Source organism: Anabrus simplex, chromosome 8, assembly GCF_040414725.1.
Source record: "Anabrus simplex isolate iqAnaSimp1 chromosome 8, ASM4041472v1, whole genome shotgun sequence".
In the NCBI taxonomy this organism is placed as follows: Eukaryota; Metazoa; Arthropoda; class Insecta; order Orthoptera; family Tettigoniidae; genus Anabrus; species Anabrus simplex.
The window spans coordinates 120357259-120384035 of NC_090272.1; the positions used below are offsets into that span (position 1 = coordinate 120357259).

Consider the following 26777-nt stretch of genomic DNA (forward strand, 5'->3'; position numbering starts at 1 on the left):
GGGGGAAGACTCGGGGGGCAGATCACTATGTTGTTAAGATTAAAATAAAATTAACTCCAAGGGTTAAGAAAAGACCTCAGAATAAAAACAGAAACAATTTGAGCCTACCACCTTAATAAATAATAGGGAGTACTATAGGAAAACAGAAGAAGGATCTGTCAACACTAATACGTTAGAAGAGCTGACCACCAAACTAAAATTGATAGCAGAAGAGTTAGTTCCAACAAATCCCTGGAAAAAACATGAATGGTGGAATGAAGAATGTAACCAGGCAATTGAGAGAAAACACCAAGCTTGGATAAATCATCAAGCCCAAAAGTCAGACAAAGCAAATTTAGAACTAATAAAACAAAGAAAATCAACACATAAAAATCATATGACAAACCAAACGCAAACATCTTACAAGTATCTTACAAAAAAACAAAAAAACAATCACCTTTGGCAAATACCTTAAAAATTATGAGCCCCCAATATTGAAGCTGAGAGATAAATCAGGAAGGTTAGCCCATAGTAATCAAGAAAATGCAGAGATCCTCGCAGAGACATTCAACAAAGTTTTAAATTGTGATGATCCACTGGAAACATTGGAAGTAAATACTGACACACGCATTTTAACCCCCCCCCAGATCTAATAGATCCTCCAACTATTGATGAGGTAGAATTCGCAATTAGGGAACTAAAAAATTATAAGTTATGTGGTGAAGACCTAGTCTTTGCAGAAATCTGGAAAAACACAGGGAAACCAGCAATCATAAATCTACATCAGCATCTAATCAAAATGTGGATCACGGAGAAAATCCCAGAACACTGGACCTCAGGCATAATCCACCCATTATTAAAAAAAGGAGATAAAACTAATCCAGACAATTACAGAGAAATAACCCTTTTGGACTGCACTTACAAAATTTTCTCCCACATAATTTACAATAGGATAAAAAAACATTCTGGAACCACAACTTGGAGAATACCAAGAAGAATTCTGCCCATACAGAAGTTGCCCAGACCAAATTCTCAGCTTGAAACTAATAACAGAATATTACAAATACAGAAATAAACAGCTGTTTATTTCATTCATAGATTTCAAAAAGGTTTATGATAGTATACAAAGACCCACTCTTTTAAAAATCCTCAGATCATATGGCCTTCATCCTAAATTTTAAAAAATTATTGAACTAACTTTAACCAACACAATTTCAAAGGTAAAGTTTAGGGGAGAAATATTGAATGCTTTTACAATAAGCACAGGCCTCAGACAAGGTGACAGATTATCCCCACTGCTTTTCAATGTGGCTCTAAATTACATCATGAAAATTTGGCAAAAAGAAAACCCACCTAAAATAAAAAATGGAGCAAAACCTTCAATAAGGACAAACTGCCTAGGGTTTGCATATGATTTAGCTCTGGAAGAAGTCCATGCTCAGATCACCAGTCTCCAGAAAATTGCATTAAAAATAGGATTACAAATATCCTTTGAGAAAACTGAGATCATGCCAATGAAACAACCCCTTGACAGAAACAAAGTCATCATAAATGATCAAAAAATTAACATATTCCTATAATTTAAATATCTTGGAGAAACAATGTATACCAGCGAGAAAGCAACATGGATAAATAGAACCACCAAAATGAAAAAAGCACGATTTCTAACCTGGTCAACTTATTAAAAAAAACGCTTGTTAATAGACACCGAGATCCAACACTACAAAACTGTAATTTTGCCTGAAGCCACTTATGCTTGCGAAACCTTGATCCAAATTAAAAATGAAAGAAGAACTGATCAGCTCCTCTAAACTAAAAGAACAATTATCAGAACTTGCAGAAAGTACCAGGTTGAAGGAGTCTGGATAATCCTCCCCAATGAAACTCTCTATCGAGAGACTGACCCAGTTACCAGCATGATGAAAAAATAAAAGAATCTCTTATTTCTTTCATATCTTAGGATTACCAGAAAACAGGATTTTACTACAACTAGTGATGAGAAATCTGAGAAAGAAGACAGGAGGGCAATGGATCAAAGAAATTTTTTTTTTTTTTTTTTACAAGTTGTTTTACGTCGCACCGACACAGATAGGTCTTATGGCGACAACAGGACAGGAATGAGCTAGGAGTGGGAAGGAAGCGGCCGTGGCCTTAATTAAGGTACAGCCCCAGCATTTGCCTGGTGTAAAAATGGGAAACCACAGAAAACTATTTTCAGTGCTGCCAACAGTGGGGTTCGAACCCACTATCTCCCGAATACTGGATACTGGCTGCACTTAAGCTATCAAGCTCGTTTCAAAGAAATTAAAAAGGTTCTCAAAACAGTTGGACTTGAAATTACAGATGCAAGAGAATACGAATAAAATTACCACCCTTCTTAAGAATCACAAATTTTCACTGAAATGATGAACAGGCCTGTAGAGATTTCAGACGAATTAAGAACACTGCGATCAGAACGAATGAAGAAGTACTGGCCATATAAGAAGAATTAAACAGTACAACTTTCAAAGAAAAAGTGTATATGGAAGACTCAAGTGATTCAATGTTTTTTTGCTATGGGCTTTACGTCGCACCGACACAGATAGGTCTTATGGCGACGATGGGATTGGAAAGGCCTAGGAGTTGGAAGGAAGCGGCCGTGGCCTTAATTAAGGTACAGCCCCAGCATTTGCCTGGTGTGAAAATGGGAAACCACGGAAAACCATCTTCAGGGCTGCCGATAGTGGGATTCGAACCTACTATCTCCCGGATGCAAGCTCACAGCCGCGCGCCTCTACGCGATCCAAAGTAGCCAATAAAGTTAATAATTAGTGCGATAAAATTTACAACTAAACTGTATTTTACACAAGTTTAAGGTGCACGTAATAATTGCGTATATACATCAATATAATTCAAATAGTCCAAATAAAAATTCATCATTTATTCACAACAGTTTAGTAAATGTTTCTCCAATCTGAAAATAAAAATGAACTTATTAATTGCCATTGATCAGAGCAATAAAGTTAAAATATTACACTAGCAAAATTTATTGCATTATTTTGGAATACGAACTTCCCGATAAACAATTTACTAAAAATCTTCTGTGTCACTATCGCTGATTTTGGTATCTGATGCGCTGTGCTCACCTCTGCTCATACCAGTATTAGTATCAGATTCTTAGTTACACTGCGTCATCTTCGGATCCGTCTAGTGCGCTTGAAATCCCAGTCTTTTTGAAGCCCTTGGAGACGACTGTAGTTCAGGTGGTATACGGTCGCAACTCTTCACTGCCCACGAGCATAAGTCGAAGGATTGACGCCTAATATTTCCAGCAGACATCAATTGCTTATCACCCATATCATCCATCGTAAATCAACATTAAGTGGTCTTTAAATGGTTTTTTAGATGTTAGGTCACCGGGAATGACTAACTGTTGTGTCTTATTTTCACTGAGAATTTGCTTCACTTCGTCCATGCGGTGACCTAGGAATCTATCTAAAATAAGCACAGCCAGCTGTGTCAGTAGTGCACCAGGTCTTCTATCCTACACAGTTTTAACCCATTCTAGCATGAGTTCTATGACCACCCAACCCTTTGGTTGCACTGATACAAGAGTTCCACGGGGAAACTATTTGCTTTGACATCGTTTTCCCTCTTGAAAACGATGTAAGACGGCAACTTTCCTCTGTCAGCTATGCATCGTAATTTCTCATTACCACTGATTTCCATAAAATAGGCTATACACTCCATGATCCTTTTACCGCAGTAGTGCTGTTGCGAGGCACATCGAAAAAGCCTAGAACCTAATCAGCATTACTGATTTGAGAAAGTATGTATGTAATTTCCTGGCGCAAACGTAAGAAAAATTGGTGAAAATTTACAATCTTGACCTTGCAATCAGCAATCTTTGACATAGTGTTCTCCTTCCCACCCACGTCTCGCCTTAAATTGAGTTATGGGAATGTTGTGTTTGCACGGTACCTCCTGTGCCTTCATTTTTAACATTTCATATGGTACACTGCAACCAATGTTACGTATTTCACTGACGTACACAACCACTTCGTCGTCAATTTTCGGACACTTCCCTGTTTCCAGATATCTAAATGCACTAAAGAGGGAAGTTTCCTTTAAGTTTCAAATCTAACGTTGTTACGTTTGCTGGTAGGGAGTTTATTAATGTTAGATTCGATTTCGGCATCTGTGGTGATAATGTCGTCCACTTTGTTGGGATTTGGCCAATTTAATTTCATGCCCTTGTTAAGAAGATCCAATTCTTTGTCTGAGAAACAAGTTTTTGATAAGTTTATAGTTGTAGGGGTGTTGCCTAGTAGCAAAGTATGTGTGTTCGTTTTTTGGGAGATTTGGTTGATTTCTGTTTAGTGTCTTTTAAAGTAGCTAGTTTTTTTGTCTAGTGTTTCTCGTTTTTTGTTTAAAACATCTAACACTTTGTTGTTCACGAATCTTAGATATGAATCCCATTCTAATGGGGGCATGCTTTGGGCGACTTCTAGATGAGTTTTGTATAGTTGTAAGTTCAAGAGAGTATTGTTGATTTTTGAAAAGGGAATGTTTTTTCTTTGTAAGTGTTTTAGAAATTTAGGTACTAATCCACTTTTCAAGCATTCTTTCAAGAAGTTAATGTCTCTTGAGATTTTGCTAACTCTGACTTTGAGATTTAGGTATCTATTGGACTTAGCCTGGTTGGCTACTCAATTACAAGTGATTATTTTCATATTGACCGTATTGAAATTCAATTATTAAATGTTAAAACAATTAATTTATTGAAACCACCTATTCAATACTAGTAAAGTCTTTAGGACTATATTAATGTCATTATATTAAGTTTAAGTATGGTACATGTTTCACCTGTCATTGCAGGCATCATCAGCCTTGAGTTCTAACTCCAAGTCAGAGCTCTGAGTGGATGCTATACTAGGATTATTCATAAATCATAATTTTTATATAACAATTTGCACTGAAGTACAAGAAAATTAAGGTCATAATTTGGAGTGAATAAGCCGTTCATGTCTTGAAGTTCTAATGTGATGTCCAACTAATGTTCACATCCAATGGAAATAATACTAAGTGTCAACTCTCATAATGCCGATAATGAGAATGGCATGAAACAAGTGGAATTTTAAACATCCATACTTTTTTTTCTTAGCCTATTAGGTGATTAACTTGTACTAGAACTAGTCTTAAAAAATATTTTTTACAACTATTTACACTAATGTATATAACATATGGTGCAATTTGAAATGAACTGTCCGATCTTGTCTTAAAGTTCCAATGGGACGTCCTACTCACGTCCAGGTCGAATGGAGATAATACAAAATATCAACACTCATAATGCTGATACTGGGATGGCAATTGTAGTCATTGGAATCATAACATTTAAACATTTCTTTTTACATTTGTAGGAGATCAAACATGTTCAGCTTATATGATTTTTTGGGATGGCCCAAATTTCTATAGTCTTAAAGAATGAGAATCACTATTAAAGTGGAGTGCCGGTTGGATGGCAAGAATGATGGTAGAGAGTGTTGATTGAGCATCAGTAAATAACGGATTATTTCATCTCTGTATAAACATGCTGTATGTGTTGTGAAGCTTTTTTGAAGTTATTCCGTGAAAGCCTAAAGAGGAGTTCAACTGGATTCTGGATGTAAGTGTGCGGCTAGAGAGTGTGTTGAAATCCCTCTTCCTTTCACAGTTGTTCTTCTTTTTACTAATACTTCTCTTCACCTCTCAATTGTCCGCCTCGATAGCGCAACGGTTAGTGTTATTAGCTGCCATCCTCGGAGGCCCAGGTTCGACTCCCAGTACTGCCAGAAATTTAAGAATGGGAGGAGGGCTGATATGTGGCTGAAATGGTACATGCAGCTCACCTCCATTGGGGGTGTGCCTAAAAAGAGCTGCACAACCGCGGGATGAAGACACGAGTTTATTTACTTACTTACTTACTTAACTTACTTATTTACTTACTTACTTACCTCTCAATGGAAGGTAATATCTTGGTATATTGTAGAAACATATATATTTTTGAAACTTTCTCTTAAGCAGTAGTTACAGTACTCATTATTAATATATTTTTATTGTACTCTGTGTACAATGTGTTTTATATACATGATATGATTTGTTTTTTACGTGTGATTACTTTTATTAATACTATTACTGTTATTATTGTTAATTTTGTCATATTATTGTCATCAGTAGTTAATATTAACAGTGTTCTAGGTCAAGACTGCTTAATTGTAAGAAAGGGAGTACATCCTTAACTTCGCCAGAATAAATAAAACATATTATTATTATTATTATTGAAAGCCAGACCTTTATTTTAAGTGTATTTTATGCTTGTTCTCTACATTTATCACATCAGGACTTACCTAATCAGCTGTAATTGAGATAGAGAGACTGAACCGTTTGGGTTAGGTGCGCTTTTTCTTTTAAGTATCTAGATTGTTCCAGAAGTTCCACGATTAAAGATAGAAAAAGTATTACAAATACCTTGTCCAGTTCTCGTCGCAAATTCTGAGGCTGGAATTGAATACTAGGGTAGCGTAGAGCCGTGGCGTCGATAGCAACAACAGAACAAAGGCGACGACCACTGCTGTCACGAGGTGTGTTGTCTGAATGGTCACCTGCCCACTCAAAATTGTCTGCATAGCCAGTATAGTTACTAAACCGCTCACAACCTGCAGGAAAAATTTTAACAATTTAAATTTTTTTTTTTTAAATGTGCAAATATCACAAACATCATCTATGACTAGCAGGATGTGTCCACCCATGACTAAGCTAGTAACACTGCTTCACTCCCACGCAATGTAGCCAGCTGGTAAGGTGCCACATGCCCACACAGTGAAAGGCTGCTTGGATATTAACTCCATAGTGCCCACAATTTTTTTGTAACAATTTGTAACTCGGAATGGAAGAAATGTACAGAACAAAAATGTTTCAAAACACATAATTTTTCAGCATTTAAAAACACTTTTGTTCTCCGTCCTGCATAGTAGGAAAAATAATAGTAATCCACCAGCTGTAAAAATCATTTAACCACATTTCAATTGATAATTGTAGTGTAGAAACAGTACCTATATTTATATTCGTATGTATCTTTGTGTATATTTAGTGTGTATCAATTAGAACATAGTAAGATAAAATATTACTATAATAATCTATCTCAGCATTTAGCTTTGTTGGTAATCTTTGAGTAGTTCTTGCAAATTTCAAACTTTTAATTTTCATTTCTGTTTGTGCTTAGTAGTAACATACGGTATTGCAATTAGGATACGTCTGAATATAGTTACGGTATTGCAATTAGGATACGTCTGAATATAGTTTAAAATTATTGGCATCCGTGGCTCAGACGGCAGCGCGTCGGCCTCTCACCACTGGATACCGTGGTTCAAATCCCGGTCCCTCCATGTGAGATTTGTGCTGGACAAAGTGGAGGCGGGACAGGTTTTTCTCCGGGTACTCCGGTTTTCCTTGCCATCATTCATTCCAGCAACACTCTCCATTATCATGTCATCGCATTAATCAGTCATTAATATAATCACCTTGGGAGTGGCGAAACCATTGTAACAACAGCCTACATATGGTTCATTCATTACATCCCTGGCCCAGTCGAAGACTGGACAACCAGGTTGTAGGTTTTCATTTTCACTGTAGTATACGAGTAATATCTAACAGAAATTAGTGTGCTTACTCTATTATTGTAAAATATTTGTGTAGTAGGCCTATAGTAGAGATATCTGTAGAAACTTTCTTACTAGAATTCTGTTGTAATTAGAATAGGCTTAACTGCAGTTTAGAATTGTGCAATTCTTGTGTATTCCTTTCGGTATTCAGTAATTAACAGCAGTTTTTATCCTGTTAGGGTGTTGTAGGATAAAAATAGAGTACAACTAACTAGTATTGTAGTGTAGTGGTATATTAATTACTTTATTCTCATGTAATCTTTGTGTACTTTCCTTTAATTTTTTTTGCACACAATAATAATTTTATTTTTCCTTTTCATTTCATTTTTCTGTAAAGAATGGCTAAGGAGAGCAAGTGTAGGAACTGTGGGTGTGGCGAAGCATTAAGGAGTATGAGGGAGGAGTTGGAGAGTTTGAGGGAGAAAATTAGGATTCTCTCAGAAGACAGGAAAGAAGGTAGGCCTCTCTCAAACAATGTACAGGATACAGGTGTAAAAGAGGGATGGGAAGGAAAGTTTTTTTTGCTAGGAGTTCTACGTCGCACCGACACAGATAGGTCTTATGGCGATGATGGGATAGGAAAGGCCTAAGAGTTGGAAGGAAGCGGCTGTGGCCTTAATTAAGGTACAGCCCCAGCATTTGCGTGGTGTGAAAATGGGAAACCACGGAAAACAATCTTCAGGGCTGCCGATAGTGGGATTCGAACCTACTATCTCCCGGATGCAAGCTCACAGCTGCGCGCCTCTACGCGCACGGCCAACTCGTCCGGTGGGAAGGAAAGAAGGGGATTGTAGACGATAGGTGGTCTAATGATCTAAGGGAAAGGAGATTGCAGGCAAAGGGGTCTATTCAGGATCAGAAATCAGGACAGGTGTCTGTGAGAAATCAGTACAAGTCACTGCAGGTAGAACAACAGAGGGAAGATGAGGAACAGGGAACTGTTGTTGGGAAGTGTGGACATTGGAGGAAGGGAAATGGTAGGAAAAGGAAATGTAGAGTAGAGGAGAGGAAAAGTCAGGTGGAACAGGGTCATGGGAGGGACAAAAGGGAGGATGAAGTAGCTTCTACAGCTGTCACTAGAGATAGGGCTGACCAGGAGGGGAGGGGATCAGTTGAGGTGGGTAGGGTTGAGGCTCTTGTCATGGGGGATTCCATTGTAAAACATGTGGGAAGGGAGGAGGGGAAAGGAGAAGGTGGTAGTGTTTCATGTTGGTACCAACAACGTAAAGCAAGCTGGTGTAAGTACCAACATAGCTGGAGACGTGTGGGATCTGGTAAATGCAGCACGGGTGAAGTTTAAGGAAGCGGAGATTGTTATTAGAGGAATACTGTGTAGGAGAGATGCTGACTGGAGGGTGAATGGGAATTTAAATGAGACTAGAGAGTGGGTATGTGGGAAACTGGGAGTGAGCTTTTTAGATCATAATGGGTGGCTAGGAGATAAGGATGTCTGGTCAGATGGCCTTCACTTAAACCGCAGTGGTACGTATAAGTTAGGAAATTTGTTTGGGAGGGTTACAGGGAGGTACATTCAGGGAAACGGGATGGTCTAGGGAGCGGTGATAAGGGTACAGGGATCTGGAAGTCAAGTAGGGATGACATAAAAATGTTAGTGTTGGACTGTAGAAGTATTGTAAAGAAAAGAATAGAACTAAGTAATTTAATAGATATATACTTACCAGATATTGTAATATGAGTTGAATCATGGCTGAGAAATGATATAATGGATGCAGAAATATTCAAATGGAACTGGAGTGTGTATCGTAGAAAATGAAATAAAATGACTTATGGTTTTTAGTGCCGGGTGTGTCTGAGGACAAGTTCGGCTCGCCAGATGCAGGTCTACATGTATTCATTCTGATGAAAGAAGAATTTGTAAGCTAAGAAAAAGTTAAAGATGACAAACATGAAATTCTATTATCTCTAAAGATAATAAGCAATTCGATATCTTTGGAGTGTATAGACTGGGAAAGGGTAGCACTGACGCTGATTCAGAATTATTTGATAAGATAATGGGAAATGACATGGAAAAGAATGTGATTGTAGCGGGAGATCTCAATTTACCAGATGTCAACTGGGAAGGTAATGCGAATAACAGGAAACATGATCAACAAATGGCAAATAAGTTAATATGGAAAGGAAAGCTGATTCAGAAGGTGATGGAACCAACTAGAGAGAAGAATATTCTGGATGTGGTGCTAGTAAAACCAGATGAGCTCTATAGAGAAATCAAAGTAATAGATGGTATTAGTGATCATGAAGCTGTTTTTGTCGTAGTTAAAAATAAATGTGATAGAAAAGAAGGTCTTAAAAGAAAGACTATTAGGCAGTGCCATATGGGTGATAAAGCAGGCATGAGGGAGTTTTTAGACAGTAACTTTGATGGGTGGAAAACGGTAAATAAAAATGTAAACAGACTCTGGAATGGGTTTAAAGCAATTGTTGAGGAATGTACCTCTAAGGGCCGGTTGTATAAACATAGCTGATCCGAGATCAGAAAATGATCCTTTCCAAGGTGCTCGTTGTGTTGTATAACGTTGATCTCGGATCTCATAGAATTTTGCTTGGCAACGTCGTATACAGCGTGGTAAATTCATACTAATCATCAGTATGTTGGCAGTAAAGTCACGTTATTTCCCTAGCAGAAGTTTTCTACAATGATAACTGGCTGGCAAACATGTACACAGTCATTTCAATCAATCTGATTCAGCATGTAATAATCTCTCATAATATGAATATATCTGATCTAATAATGCAAAAATTAGTTATTTTTTCCCCCTCTTTCTTTTTCACAGTATGCAGATATTGTCTTAAATTTCACCTTGATCATTATCATCAGTAAAATTATACAAATACACCACAATTACTAAACAGATAACTTCTCACTGATTCAGAACACAAGCACAAACAAAAATAATACTAATATAAATGAAAAACGTGCATGGCACAACTTGAACAACACAAAAGCGTTACAAACTGCAATCTCCAATAGCCAAAAGAAAATAGCCATACCACTACATTTTTCATTCGTAGTTCCCTAATGTACTCCTCGAACTGAGGATTACTTAAAGAATCAGCCGGTAATTTTACAGTATTTTTACCGTTCCCCAGGGGATGTCTGATTGCATGAAATTAGGGAAATCTGTGTAATGTGATGCTTTTGACATGAATAAATAATAATAATAATAATATGGTGTTAAATCCATTATTTAATTTCCCACAGACTCACTCAGAAACATTGAACTAATACGAATTGATGGATCTGCAGTCCTTTGAAACATCTGCACAAAGCAATTTCCAGTTTTGTGGAGTGTTCCACTGAAATGTCTTACTATGTTCAGAATGACATACCTATGTGAAAAGGCATTTTTAGTGATGTCACTTAACAAGATTAAAGCATGGTCACAATTAAGTGAATCTCATTTGGAAGCCTGTTTGTGGATACCTACTTCTCCGTGGACAACAGCAAGATTTTGAATAGTATCCAGGCTCAAGGATCTCATTAAGTACTGAGTGACTGTTCTATTCATGTAACATATTCACAATAGATTATTAATATCCGGCTCCATGGCTAAATGGTTAGCATGCTTGGCCTTTGGTCCAGAGGGCCCCAGGTTCAATGCCTGGCAAGGTCAGGGATTTTAACCTTCATTGGTTAATTCCAATTGCTAGGGGCTGGGTGTTTGTGTTGTCCCCAACTTCCCTGCAACTCACACACCACACGTAACACTATCCTCTACCACAATAACGTGCAGTTACGTACACAAGGCAGATGCCGCCCACCCTGATCAGAGGGTCTGCCTTACAAATAGAAATAGCCACACAAAATTATTATTATTATTAATACAAAATGTAAAATTTAGTGTAAAGTTTTGTAGCTGGAGTCATTTAGCAGAAACGTTGAGATGAGAGAACAACTGACATTTGTCAGAGACAATGTCAAGCATGGCTGCTGTGAAATACCGGCATAGTTTCAAAAGCTGACAAATGGGGTCGAGCAAATACTTAAATGGCCACCGTTATCAAGCATATCAAATTAATGCACAGTAAGATGGTGAAAGACGGTGGAGAATACGCTGCTGTTGAAATAAGAGAACATGAGTGGTGTGGTAGTAGGAGCTACAATTGCGGAAATTGTCACGAAACACACACAAACACTTTTACACTTTATTTTAATGATCTGACACTTTTTGAAAGGTTTTACAGTACATAAGGCTGTCATCTGATATATTGTCATGTGTGCCCTATTAACAGGAAAAGCATAACATAAAGCAAAATTTTCTATGAGCGGGAAAGATGTATTAAGTAGCATGAAGTTCTTTATCAGGATACAAATAAGTACCCGAATTACCACTTAGTACAAGAATCAGACACAGTGAGCCATTACATGGAATTATTTATTTATTTACAGAGTTTACGCCCACATTGGAGCACTTAAATCAGACTACAACAAAGTCTTCCTTTTCTTCTCCCAAAAAGTCTTGAGTCTGGTTGACCTGACTGCCCTCTCCGCATCCGTTATAACATATTGTTTCCTCTGTACAGTGGTCAGAGGAAGCCTGATGCATTTATTCTTCAAAATACTTTTCTCGCCTCTGTTTTCTATGGTTTGCATGGTAATATTCAACTCCTCCAAATCACTTTGAACTTCTTTAAACCAATTGTTTTTTGATTTACTATTCCAAAAGTAATTAAATAATTGTTTTAAAACTCTGTTATCACTTAGTCGAAATATATGACAAAAAAAGGCAATTCTTCTTTTTCTCATCGTGTCTGTGATGGACTCACTTTCCCGATAGATAACCTCATTCGGCAACAATCTCCACTGCCCATCCACCTGATGTTTCTTGTTTATGATCGTCCTGAGTATCCTTTGATCAACTCGTTGTCAGAGACAATGCCAAGCATGGAATATAAGTGATTACTACATAAAATGATTAAATGAATAAGTGTTTTTTAACTTTATCCTGAAAAATATGTTGAAAAATAAAGTCACTTGCAAATATTTTCATAAAATTTATTTTTGACATGCATAACCTCCAACATGGTCAGGTCAGGAGCAATCCTGCTACCGTACCTGACAGTAGACAGTACTACCTGCGACTGTCTGGCCAAGGGTCAGGCGGCCAGTAAGTACCAAACCTGACAAACTATGGGAGAACCAATGGCTAAGGGTGGAAGAGTTCTTCCTCAGGAGGCCTGATGAAGCTTTTGTGTAGGAAATGATACAAATTCATCAATGCTGCTGCCTTGTAGATGATTTGCAATCAAAGGGATATTACCCTGACAGAAAACCATCTGCAGCGTTAGGCTTAGCAAGCCAAATGCACCAAGGTAAATGAATGTTGCTTTCAAAACTAGAACAAGCCTCGGATGTAAAAGTGTTAAAATTACTGGACATGACAATTCTTCAAGTAGCTCACAAAATTATAATGGCCAACAACACGAAGGTCATCGGGGGTTCAGGAAGACAGACATTACCCACGAAACATCCTCACCCTCACTAACAAATGTGAAGAACTCTTAAGCCGCGTATACACTTGAGCATTCGCCCTGAATGAGCATGCGTTGTCGATGCGGGAGCACACAAGCACGACCCGCATGCCAATCTGTTGAGCAAGTTTCCACTGTGTTCGGACCTCGTGCAGACCGAGAACACTGTCTGAGTTTAAGTGTAGTGTAGTGTTTTGCCTGACCTGAGGCTACAATGGTGAATCGAAAATCGATCGTCGCCAGTTATTGTTATATGTATTTATTGCATTCTTTGAAAACAAAAAGGAGAAAGTGGTGGTGGTGACAAAGAAAACTCTATGAAGAGAGATGCAATGCTCAATTGTTAAAAACAATCGGGCATGAAACATATGACAATTTTAAAAAATTTACGAGAATGCCAAGCGAGGATTTTGAATGGATATTGCATAGTATCAGGGCTATAACTGAGAGAGAGGAAATAACATTTAGGAAAGCCATATCTGCCGAGGAACGCCTAGCTGTGAAACTGTGATTTCTGGCTACAGGAGACTCTTACACGAGTTTGCAGTACCTCCTCAAAATTTCGAAACAAGCCATTGGCAGAATCATACCTGAAGTGTGCCAAGCCATCGCAGCCTGCTTAAAGGATTATGTGAAGGTATGAAATGGCTTTTAGTCCCGGGAGTGTCCGAGGACATGTTCGGCTCGCCAATTGCAGGTCTTTTGATGTGACTCATGTAGGTGACCTACTCGTCGTGATGAGGATGAAATGATGATGAAGACGACACATACACCCAGCCCCCATGCCAGCGAAATTAACCAATGATGGTTAAAATTCCCGACCCTGCTGGGAATCGAACCCGGGACTCCTGTGACCAAAGGCCATCACGCTAACCATTTAGCCAAGGAGCCGGACTATGTGAAGGTATTGTAATAGAACTTGTCCTTGGGGTTCCACAGAACGGGATACTTGTGGTAGTATCCCAGGAGGATAAGAGAATTATCCTGGGACAATTCCATTTTAACTTGAAATTATCTTTCACACTTTTCCTTCACTTCACTAGCACGAGCGAGATCGCATATGCATAGTGATAGCAGAAGCAGTGGGCTCATACTGTTCGGGCTACCCCACTTCTCATCAACTGTCCACACTGAGTACGAACAGAGCACGTGCTCACTTTGAGGTACCGTCAACATTCGGATCGGGCTGAGGCATGCGGATCCATTCGGTTCCACTGTACTCATCTGAGCAAAACTGGGCAAACGCATGCTCATTCGGGGCGAATGCTCAAGTGTATACGCGGCTTTAGACCTTATGGACAGGTGCAAGCTTCAGATATTGGGGTTGAGTGAGACAAAGTGGACAGACTGTGGAAAGAAATCTCGGAGGAAATTGGAGTGGGAACATGAGTGAATCCAGAAATGGAGTTGGTCTCCTTCACAAAGATTTACATGTCACCTGTGTGAATGATAGGCTCATCCAGATGAAATTACGAGATAGAAATGTGTATCACACATTATTTCAAGTATATGCACCTCCCCCACAGATTAGAAAGAAGAATTCCTTACCAAACTTGAATAACAATTAAGAGAGGAAGACACCATAATTATGGGTGATCTGAATGTGAAGTTAGTAAAGAGAGAGAAGGTTGCAAAAACATCATCGGACTTCATGGCTTTGGGAATTGAAACTCCAAAGGAGACAACATGATTGATTCCTGCGTGCGAAACAACTTAAGCATACAAAACACATGGTACCAGAAGAGGGAGAGTCACAAAATAACAAGATATAGTTCGGACGAAAAAGCTCAAAACCGTGATAGACATAATCACTGATGGCAAAGCTGGTTAGTATATTAGTAATGACAAAGTCGTACCCACTGAGTGTCTTGATAGTGACCATCAGCTATTAATAGCTGATCTTAAACTTGCCCATGCCCCCAAAGCTAAGTGCATGAAAATGCCAAAGAAGGCCTCGGAGAAGAAAGAAAAATACCAAGCAAGGATAACAACAAAATCACCCAAAACTGAGATTAGAGGGGGTAGAAGAAGAATGGACCTAGTTTAAAGAAACTCTTGTAAAAATAAAATAGCTCAGAAAATCTGTGGAAAAACAAGTACAAAGCTGATAGAGAAGGAAATGCCTTGGTGGAATGACCGGGTGAAGTCAACCGTAAAAGAAATATATATGCTGAAAAGAAAATTAGATCAAGTAATACAAAAACTAGGCAACATAGAAGAAATGAGGTAGAAACTGAAGAGCGAGCCCAGGAATATCAGACCAACAAGTTGGCTATAGAATGAAGAAAAGAAAAAGTGCTGGGATGACTTTACAACCAGGATAGAAGAAGACCGCCAAGGAAGTAGGAAGTTACTGAAATGAAGATCGGAACAGCCTTATGCTGGAAACAAATGATGGTAGTTTGATAAGAACAGAGGAAGGGATCAGAGATGATATGAAGATGTATTTCTGCATGTTGTAAATGGAGATGGAGACACCACCACCACCACCACCACCACCACCACCACCACCACCACCACCATCACCACCACCACCACCACCACCTGTAGAATATATGAAATCAAAGAAAAACCAACCGCCATTAACATGGCTTGAAGTTGAAACAGCACTAAAGAACATGCAAAATGGCAAGTCCTCGGGCTTCGACGATCTCACCGCAGATATGATGAAAGCAGCTGGAATACTAGGCTTAAATTGGCTATAATGTGTAGAGTGCTCTTGGTGATCTGGGAAGAAAACAAAATTCCAGAAGATTGGAGAAAAGGAATCATCATCCCAGTGTTTAAAAAGGGCAACAAATGGAAATGTTGAAATTATTGGGGTAGAACGTTGTTGTCACACACCCTGAAGCTGTTAGAAAAGATCATCAAAATGAGGCAGAAAGATAGTGGAATCTTTTCTTGAGGAAAAACAACACAGATTCAAGAAAGATCGTAGTACTATGTATCTCATTTTTGCCGTAAGAATACTTACAGAAAAGTACTGGGAACATGGTAAGAACCTTGTGATTACATTTTCGGACATTGAAAAGGCCTATGACAGTATCCCTAGGAACAAGATCTGGGAATGCCTGGAAGACCTCAAGGTGCCCAAGTACCTGACTGATGAAGTAAAGATGCTATACTAGAATTGCCACAGCTGTCTTCAAACAGGCAAAGGTGTTCAACAAGGATTACTCTTGTTCACAACAGTAATGGACAAGAAAGTCAATAAAAATGGACAGCAAACCAAATGCCCTGGTATTTGTTGATGATGTGCTGCTATGGAGAGAAACAGTAGCTGAAGTACAGGGAAAAAACTGACTGAGTGGAAAAACATGTTCAATAAATGTGAGATGGAGATAAGTAAAACAAAGACTGTAGAAATGACCACCAACAGGAAAGGAACAGACTCAAACTTTTCTTGTAAGGAGCAAAATTAAAATCAGTTTCTCAATTCAAGTACTTTGAAAACACAATCTAACCAAATGCTCTGGTATTTGTTGATGATGCGCTGTTATGGAAAGAAACAAAAGCTGAAGTACAGAAAAAAACTGACTGAGTGGAAAAACATGTTCAATAAATTTGAGATGGAGATAAGTAAAACAAAGACTGTAGAAATGACCATCAACAGGAAAGGAACAAACTTAAACCTCTTTTTGGAAGAAGTAAAATTAAAATCAGTTTCTCAATTCAAGTACTGTACTTTGGAAACACAATCTCCAAAAAGACATCAATGTCAAGTAGGAAATAACTACTCAGCAGGACACACAAAGCATAAACTTTTACAAATCAAGTCAGGAATCTACTCTGAAAAAAAAAAAAAAACCCACCCTCTACCATACCTACTTTGTACACATTCTCACATATGGTTTCGAGGCATGTACTCTGCTAAACAATTATTGATGGGATATTTGATTAATTTCACTGAATCAATTCATTTGACTCCCTTCATGTTACTGAACTGATAAGTGATCCAATCCACGGCACATTAGTCACCATTCCTATTACGTCTGTGTGTACTGGTAGGTAGTAGCATCAACATTCAATGCTCACGTCTCCCATCTGGTCTTCATTCTATAAACTGCTTTACTATGCGTATCATCCAGCCTTCCGAATCAGGTTTCTCCTGCAGCCACCTCTTCGCATAAAGTTTTGATGTCAAAGCCTTTCCGCACAGCAACAACTCCATTAAATAAATATACAGAATTAGATGTAAACATACATCTAGGTACAACCGGTGATCTCGTGATTTTGATGATTGAATTATTGAGCAACGACGTCATATACGAACTCGGAGAATGCAGAGCAGTTCTTCCCAATATAAAACAGATATTTCTGAGTGGTCGTGAACGTGACTCATAGTCATAGTGTAGGCTAGAAAGTTCAATTGAATCAATTGGTGAATGCTAACTAAGTTATAATGCCAAGATTCATTAAACAAATAAATCTAAGAACCAATAATTAGCCAATCTACTTACTATATTCTTTGGCATTATAATTTGTTACTTTTATAACACTGTAAAACTATTATTTACACCTCCCTGTTAGTGGAAATGCAAGTGAGAGTATTATTCTCAAATGAGCTGAGAGCAAGAGTCTGCAATAGTCACAAAAGTACGATTCTTTCAGTGAGCCATAGATCTTGATGTCTCGCTCACAGCGGAATTTTGGCTACGCGCCAATTTCCAGTATTCTGTAGGTGTGTTGTGTTTTACTGATCCATGAGTGCGCCACTCCACACTGTCTGCTGCGAGTCGGCTGATGTGTGTGCCATGAGATCGCCATTGCTGTGATTTGATTCACTCGGACAGTTGAATAATCAATATACTACTTTGAAGCATACACTCGGTAGCCAACACTATAAACAATGATTAGAGCAGAATTCAGGCAACAGAAATGAGATTCATTAGAACTATGAATCAAATACCGTATTTATTCGCATATAAGACCCCCTTTTCCCCCACTTTTACAGCCAAAAAAATGTAAAAGGGGGGTCCAATATGTGATAACCTCAAATTTTGTGCAGTGAACACATGACTTCTAGGCTATAAAGAGCTGTAAATTGTATATGTAAATATTCTACACTGTTCTTTAACAAACATACAAATTGAGTTATACTGGCTATTTTCATTGGAAGGCAGTATTTCCAAATGTAAAAAGTCAAGAAATGGTGAACACAACTTTAGGCCTACATATAAAGTAAATATAATCCATTTTAGTTAATCATACCACGTCGTTCGTTTCATCTCATTAACTTCTCTGATGAGGTCGACGTCAGGAAGGGCATACGGTCGCAGAAACTCGCTACGAATATCCAAATTAGGCATACATCTTTTGTTTTTGGCTTCACACTTCTCTTCGTAAGTCCAAGATGAGAACGGTTTATGTTTTAAAGAGTCTAAAAGACTCGTTAAGTTCTCGAAGGGGCCTACTTCACTCCAAAGAGTTTCAACCGGATGATGTCAGTCTTGTTTTACTAACAGTCCATGTCCGAATTGTCACAAATAAAGCCAATAATGCATTGATTGCCTACTAATTCAAAAGAATAACACACAATTAACAATACAGTATTTCATTGTCACCTTCGTGCGGGGAGTTTCTGCACTCTCAAATAACAGACGAGACATGCCACTCTGGGTTCTAGATCTTGCGGAGAGAGGAGCGTAGGCGGTAACCTATCTTTCCTCCACAAAAGTCCTGGGTGAGACAAGTTACAGATTGCCTCCCTGTCAGAAAAAGAAGTCTGCTGTCGCCATCTAGCAGGGCGATCAGCGAAGCACACCACTGTTATCATGCACCACATATCAAATATAGATTATTGTTGATTTAACACAATAACAACAGCAGATAAATTTGTTACGATATTTATGTTTAATCGTATTTCTCAGATGTAGGCATTACCTCAAATGACTCCAAGTAGTTTCGGCACTGGTTGTCTCCCACTTTTTATTAACGTATACCCTAGTATGTTTTGTTTGGCGCCTCCAAAAATTGTTGAAAGTAAGTGGGGACAAAAAAATCAATATTAATATTATTTGTTAAGCAACGTTGGCGAATAAAACAATAATTGTGACTGGATTGTTTTTATCATGTTTTAAACATACTTCTCCCGCAAGAAACCCTATATTGGCCCAAATTACGAGATATTAAACTCACTTTGTTAATAATCTCGCTTGCCTATATTAATACAGCAACAACCATGAATATTTCTTAACTAAAGTAAACTTGTTTCCTCATACCGAGGTGTTGCAGCTCTTTTTTAGACAGGCCCCCAGTGGAAGGGAGTTGCATGTACCATTTTTACCGCAAATCAACCTTCCTGACATTCATAAATCTCTGGCAACATGATACCGGGAATCGAACTCAGGCTCCCGAGAACAGCAGCTAATTGTGCTAACCATTACGCTGGTGGACATTCTTAACTACAGAACACAGACATATATACATGACTGATGTGTGCTTGCAATGCGCAGGTTGGACATGAAACTATTCACCTATTTGTGCAACGTCATCAGAGCTGCAGTAGGCCTACGCTACGGAGGTGGACATTTCATAACTATGAAACACAGATGTACCGCATGACTTCGACACGTGTTTTCATTCCATGGGTTGTACGGACGAAACTATTCACAAATTTGTGTGATGTCATCAGAACTGTATAAGGCCTGTAAGGCCTGTAGCTGCTTCGAAGCGGAATCGTTGTTCTTCTCTGACAAATGACTTGGGGGGGGGGGGGTCTTGTATGCAAGATTTTTTTTTCATTTTCTTCGTCTCGTAAAGCCAAGGAGGGTCTAATACGCGAGGGTGTCTGATACACGAGTAAGTACGATAATCAGGAATGAAGAAAACAGGAAAGTCCCTATTATCGATGTAATAAAGAAGTGTAGACTTCAGTGGTACGGGCACATTATGAGAATGAAGACCGAGAGACTTGCCAGAAAATACTTCGACCTGGATAGACACAGTGAAAACAGATGTGAAGGAAAAAGGTCTCAAATAGGACGATATCCTGGAACAGAAGATGTATGCAGACAAGAAGAGATGGCAAGCGCTTGTACACCACACCGGGAAACTGGAGTTGGAAAATGATGATGATGATGATGATGACGATGAAAGACCAACGTGGATAGAAGATCCTCCTTCTTCTCTGAAGTAATTTTTTTTTTAAATCAGAGGTCTGAACTAGGACAAAATTTGGGAGGTTCTGGAGCTTTTGTTCCTGTTCTGATCACAAGGAAAGTAGTCCAATATTCAAAGTTACTTAGAGATTTCTTCATAGGATATTGGGGCTGGCTGAAGTGACCCATTTCCAAGACATTTTGGAGATCTGGAACTTGGCAGTATTGATAAACTTATCAGCTTCAGCAGCAATATCAAAGAAGTATCCACAGTCCATGGTAACTACTTTAAATAGTTTTCTTTCATTCTAGCTGACTATACTATTTCACGTATCTCCTCAGACAACATAAATTTACAGTTCTTCTTTTCTTCTCATTATTCTGAAGTCTGTCAAAAGGTATACAGCTGTCACCACTGATAAATTTTGTCAACTATATAAAAAATTTATTTCAAAACCAACTAGATTTGCCATAACCGTCATGCAGTTCTTATTTTGTCCAGCACAGTCATCGTACCAAACAATCAATTTCCTCTTCCTTATGAATCCTGATAACTTCCTCCACAAGCAGCCAAACCCAAATGCACAAATCTTAACATGCTGTTTAATTTTTAACACAGTGTTAACAAAGAGCTTGTTAGTATCCTTTTAATTGAGGTTGAATATACTGGACCAATAATAATAATAATAATAATAATAATAATGGCATGTGGCCTCCAAAGAGGCCTGGTGCAGGTCTTTCAAGTTGACGCCGTTTAGGCGACCTGCACGTCTATGAGAATGGGACGCTACCTGAATTCTAAGATGAAGACGGCACACACACCCCAGCCCCCGAGCCATCGGAGTTAACCAATGAAGGTTAAAATCGCCGACCCGGCTGGAAATTGAATCCGAGACCGCCTGACCTGCTGGAACAATGATTGACAGTCTTGTTTCATTTAGGCAAAATTTTGTCTCCAAAATTCAAGAATTTCCAGCTTATGAAGTTTATCATAGACATCAACATACATACCAAGATGTGTATGAATGGTAATAGTGTTAGGAGATGGGTGAAACATTTTAAAGATGAAAACATGAGCATCTAAACAGCCTCGTTGCAGTCGACGTCAAAGTCCCTCCACTGGAAAAAATAAGAAACAAAAACAAACCAAACACTCAAAGAGAGTTGACAACAGAACTTGCAGTAGGCGAGAAAAGATTGCTAACTTAAGGACTGTCAGAAGGTCCCATGTTTACCAATGGATGACCACAATGCTCTGATAAAAGCCATCTCTCAAGATCTTCCTTCTTTGGAGATATTAAAATGAAGATGATTTTTTTATAGAATACTGCAACAGGCGATAGCCGAATCCATCATTATGAATCGGAAATAAAATAGTAGCGCATAGAATAGCACCATGGGATTCACTGACAAAAGAGAAAGCAAAGACAGTCTAGTCAGGGAATGTTATGGGCTTTATCTGGGATGAAGAAGTGTGCATTCTGGTTGAATTTCTTGAATCTGTGAAAACCATACGTTTGCCCGTATGTCCAAATATTTCATGAATTCCTTCATGCATTGCATGATTAATGCCCTAGAAAGAAGATACCCTTCAATACGATAATGCGGAGTTCACTAAAGAGGAAATTGGTAAAATGGGGTGGAAAATTTTGCCGCATCCAACATGCAGTCCCGATATGGTTCCTTCTAGCCATCATCCTTTCAGTTTTGTGAAGGAAAAGATGCAACACCAATGTTATGAGATGTTGGAAGACGAACAGAAAGAAGTTTGCTTGTGTCTGCGGCAACCAATTCTACTACAACAGTATTTTCAAGCTTTAATGATGGTGGGAAAATGCATGTACAGAAATGGGGTTTACATTGAAAAGTTAAGGATATAAAATTTGCTTTGTATCGCACCGACACAGATAGGTCTTATGGCGACGATGGGACAGGAAAAGCCTAGGAGTGGGAAGGAAGCGGCCGTGGCCTTAACTAAAGTACAGCCACAGCATTTGCCCGTTGTAAAAACAGGAAACCATAGAAAACCATCTTCAAGGCTGCCAACAGTGGGGTTCGAACCCACTATCTCCTGGATGCAAGCTCACAGCTGCATGCCCCTAACCACACGGCCAACTCACGCAGTGAAAAGTTGAGAACAATCTGTACATTTTTTTTGCTAGTGGCTTTATGACGCACCGACACAGATAGGTCTTATATGGTGATGATGGGATAGGAAAGGCTAGGAGCTGGAAGGAAGCAGTCGTGGTCTTAATTAAGGTACAGCTCCAGCATTTGCCTGATGTGAAAATGGGAAACCACGGACAACCATCTTCAGGGCTGCCGACAGTGGGATTCGAACCCACTATCTCCCGGATGCAAGCTCACAGCCGTGAGCGCCTAACCGCGTGGCCAACTCACTTGGTCAATCTGTAGATTAAGATGATGCACAGTACATGGTATTTCAATAATAACAGATCCTGGCTGGAAAAAAAAAACCCACATTAGTTTTAGTCTGTCTCTTGTACAAGCTCAGAAGCAGCAGCAGGTGAAGTACCTGCCTCCTGTCATCCAGCCTACTGTTAACATTATCAAAAATATCCACTTGTGTTTTCCTTCCCAGTTTGTCACCCTTTTTAATAAGTGCTTGGTGTTCAGCCTCTTCCCTACATCTTGGAAAATTGCAATTGTTAAAATAATCACTAAAGGCATTATTTCAAGAATGTTTACTGCCAAGTCTTTTAGGCCTATTTGCCTTCTTAAAGTTCTGGGAAAGATTTTTTTAGAAGTTAATAATCGATCGGGTCATGTACCACTTATATAGCAACAATCATTTAAGTCAAAGCCAGTACGGATTTACTCCACAAAAATCGACAGAAGATGCTGTTCTTAGTGTAGTAGAATGGGCTGAGACTGTTTTCTCCATGCATAAAGTAGCTATCCTGTTAAACTTCAAGTCGGATCAGCAGTCTCTTCAAAGATCCTGAATATGGGTTGCCCACAAGGATCTAGTTGTAGTCCTGGTTTCTGGAACATTTTATACGATGACGTTCTAACTTTACGTCTTCCTGTTGGTTGTAAAGTTGTGGCCTACGCTGATGACGCCCTTCTTTTAATTAAAGCAGATAATGTGTGGGACCTGAGAGTAAGAGCAAATTTGTCTCTTGACATTTTATTTACTTGGGGTTGTGATAATAAATTACAATTTAATCCCTGGAAAACGAAGTCCATGCTTGTTACAAGGAGAAGGAAACAGAAATCCTAAAATTAAAATGAATTGTCAAAATATCACTATAGAAAATCATATTCTTTATCTGGGAGTTGTGCTTGATAAGACCTTAACCTTCAGGGCCCATTTCAACAAACTACAACAGAAAGGCAGTATGTTTATGCAAGGTTTACAGTAAAATACCAGTATAACAAAATTTTGGGGACCTCTGAAATTAATTTGTTATACTGAAATTTTGTTATACTGAAATAAGTCAATTCGTAAGAACTCACCTAGTATTATATCCGTTAGTTATTGTTGTTTTTAGGGGCGGAACTACGAGGTCATCTGCCCAGTTATATCAGCTGCAGGATCTGTATAACTTCAAAATACCATTATAATTATAAGAGTTACAAAATCTATTTTTACATTGTACCAGCAAGTCTACACACACTGTTCCAGAACATCATTTTTTGAAAAAGTCTCTGATTTTCTTCTGAACAGATCCAGACACAAAAGCTTGTTCCAAATAGTCACCAACCACTGCACATGAAGTTAAAACAGATTCTGGCGCATCACTTCGTGACACAAGAAAATCTTGAAGGCTACGTGCCATGTTCGTTGCCTGCTGAAGAGTCAAGCTCTGTCGATTACAATCATTTTGGGGGTTGTCTTCCTCTTCCTCCTCATCGCATGGATCTCTATCATTCATAATGTCCTCCACAATTTCCTCATTTGTGATTTCTTTGTGGACTATTACATCACTATCTACATTGATGTAGTCGGTAAGACTTACCGTAGATGGCACATCCAACGTTGTACACAAACGCTTCCAATTCTCCTCGGTTTCCACAGCATCCAACACTTCACTTTCTGCGACGTCTTCTGTAAAAACCACTCCAGCTTTTCTAAAGCAGTTTGTGATGATGTCTGCATTCAGGGATTTCCATGCAGCATTAAACATCTGCATTGCTCCCAATATATTGATGTTAATGGCTCTATTCGTGGCAACGTTGCACAGCATTCGACGGACCACACGAGCTCGGTAATGCCGCTTTACTGCATGAATTATACCCTGATCCAGCGGCTGCAGAATTGAAGTTGTATTTGGAGGCAAAAATAAAACTTTTACATGCTCCAAATGGCGAGGCACACAATTATGAGAAGAGCAATTGTCCAATAATAGAAGAATTCTCCTCTTTTCGGCCTTCATCCGACGTTCCAAGTCCAACAACCACTCTTTGAATAGCACAGATGTCATCCATGCCTTAGAATTGTGCCTGTATTCACAGGGCAGATGTTGCACTCCTTTGAAACACCTTGGCTTCCCAAATTTCCCAATTATGAGAGGTTTCAGTTTGTCCGTCCCTGTGGAATTGGTGCACAAAAGAGCCGTGATACGTTCTTTTGAACGTTTGCCCCCAAAACACTTATTTCCCTTAAAATCAAGGGTTTTGTTTGGCATTAGTTTATAAAATAAAGCAGTTTCGTCTGCATTATAAATGTCTGCCGGCGAATATTCTTTCAAGGCATCCTTTAGAGTCTGCAGCCGCCATGAAGACGCAACTTCCTTCGGGGCATCGTTAGCTTCACCATTTATAATTTTGTGGGATATGCCATATCTCTCCCGGAACCTATGAAGCCAACCAGCACTACCGGTACCCATAAACTCAGGTGACCCAAGCGAACGTGCGAAAGATCGCGCACGCTCACATAACAGTGGGCCATTTATTGGAATGTTTTTACTCCGCATTTCCACAAACCACGTATAGACGGCTTGGTCCACCTCCTTGTAGTCGGCTGTCCTGATCTTCTTACGCTGTGGACCTAGGGCATCAGCATCAATGTTTTCCTCTATCTTGCTTTTCTGTTTTAAAAACGCAGAAAGTGTTGACGGCTAATGCCATACTACTTCGCTACATCTCCTTTCTTTCCGCCTTTCTCTACTTCCGCAAGTATTTTACGTTTTTCAGTCAACGAAAACTGCTGTCGCTTCTGCCTATCCATTTGCGATGATATGTAGGCCTACGGTACTTATTTATTTAACGAAATGCACACGAAATTTGCAAGTTTAATGATATAACCTTAACAGCAAGAAGTAGTGGTTCTCCAAGAGAGAAAGAGAAAACAAGCAGAAATCAGCCTGGATTTTTATTCATCTGATTGACCGCAGCTGGACCGGTCCAAATAATGACATGAGAAGTGCTTTGGATAGGCTTTGCGAATTAAATACGAAGAAGAAACATGCAATGCATCCGTCGCGTTCATTGGTGGATTACAAACATCGCGATCCTACTCAGCCAATAGTGTGACGTCTTACATTCGTTGATGGGCCAAGCCTATTGGTTGCGCAAAGCGTAACGTTCATTGGTGGATTGCAAACTTGGCGCTCGTACTCAGCTAATAGAGTGACGTCTTACATTGGATGACGGGCGAACCATATTTATTTATTTAATAGCGTACAAATGTGCATTAAAAGAAAAAAATACATTAATCTTTCGCATATTCTAGTGAAGATTTCGTTCTCTTGTTGCACTTGCTGAAATGATTGCGATCGCAATGTTTATCACACAATGTAGGGACGGTTCATGAAAGTCTGATCGCCGGCATAGACTATGGTGAAACTCGTGTACCGCCCGCCTATTCAAAGCACTTCTCACGCCATTATTTGGACCGGTCCAGCTGCGGTCAATCATAGCATCAGCTGAATAAAAATCCAGGCTGATTTCTGCTTGTTATCTCTTTATCTCTTGGAGAACTACTCGCTGCGTATGTGAAAGCTGCATTCTTATTTTCAAATCTTCCCGTAAAAAAAAGTTTCTTTGGATGATTCATACGCAAGTCGTGATGGTGACATCGTGGAGATGCCCAGTATTCGTTTCAGAAATCTGGCCTTTACATTTTCAATAGTTCGAAGGTCGGACACCGTTAGTCTTTCCCAAATAAGTTCCATACCATATGTGAGAACTGGGCGAAGCGTATTGGTTACACAAAAGCGATTGCCTTCTCGATCGCGTACGGTGCATGTATGGAAAATGGCGATCATATCGTCTGAATAACGAAATAATGTAACAAGAAAAATGTTGGTCATAAAACAGGATGAATTTTGGTTTTAATTTGAGAAAATATGGTCAAACTGGTAAATAAAAGAACTCAATTTTAATTCGTTAAACTGAAACTACGAAATTCGTTAAAATGAAATATTTTAACATACAACAAATAGGGAAAAAGGAAGGGACCAAAAAAATTATTCGTTATTCTGAAAATTTCATTATACTGGTGTTCGTTACAGCGGAATTCTACTGTAGTTATTGCCTGCAGACCTTCTTGGGGACTAAA

At 39.0% G+C, this 26777-nt stretch overlaps 1 protein-coding gene across 5 annotated transcripts in view; it reads right to left on the bottom strand.

Annotated features, from left to right (window-relative positions):
- Window positions 1-26777, bottom strand: part of LOC136878870 (poly(ADP-ribose) glycohydrolase) — a 171689-nt gene that overhangs the window by 63709 nt on the left and 81203 nt on the right. For all 5 annotated transcript variants that reach the window (XM_068228816.1, XM_068228817.1, XM_068228818.1 and 2 more), the window contains one exon: window positions 6466-6653. In XM_068228816.1, the coding sequence (XP_068084917.1) occupies window positions 6466-6653 (188 nt within the window). The remainder of the gene's footprint in view (window positions 1-6465; window positions 6654-26777) is intronic.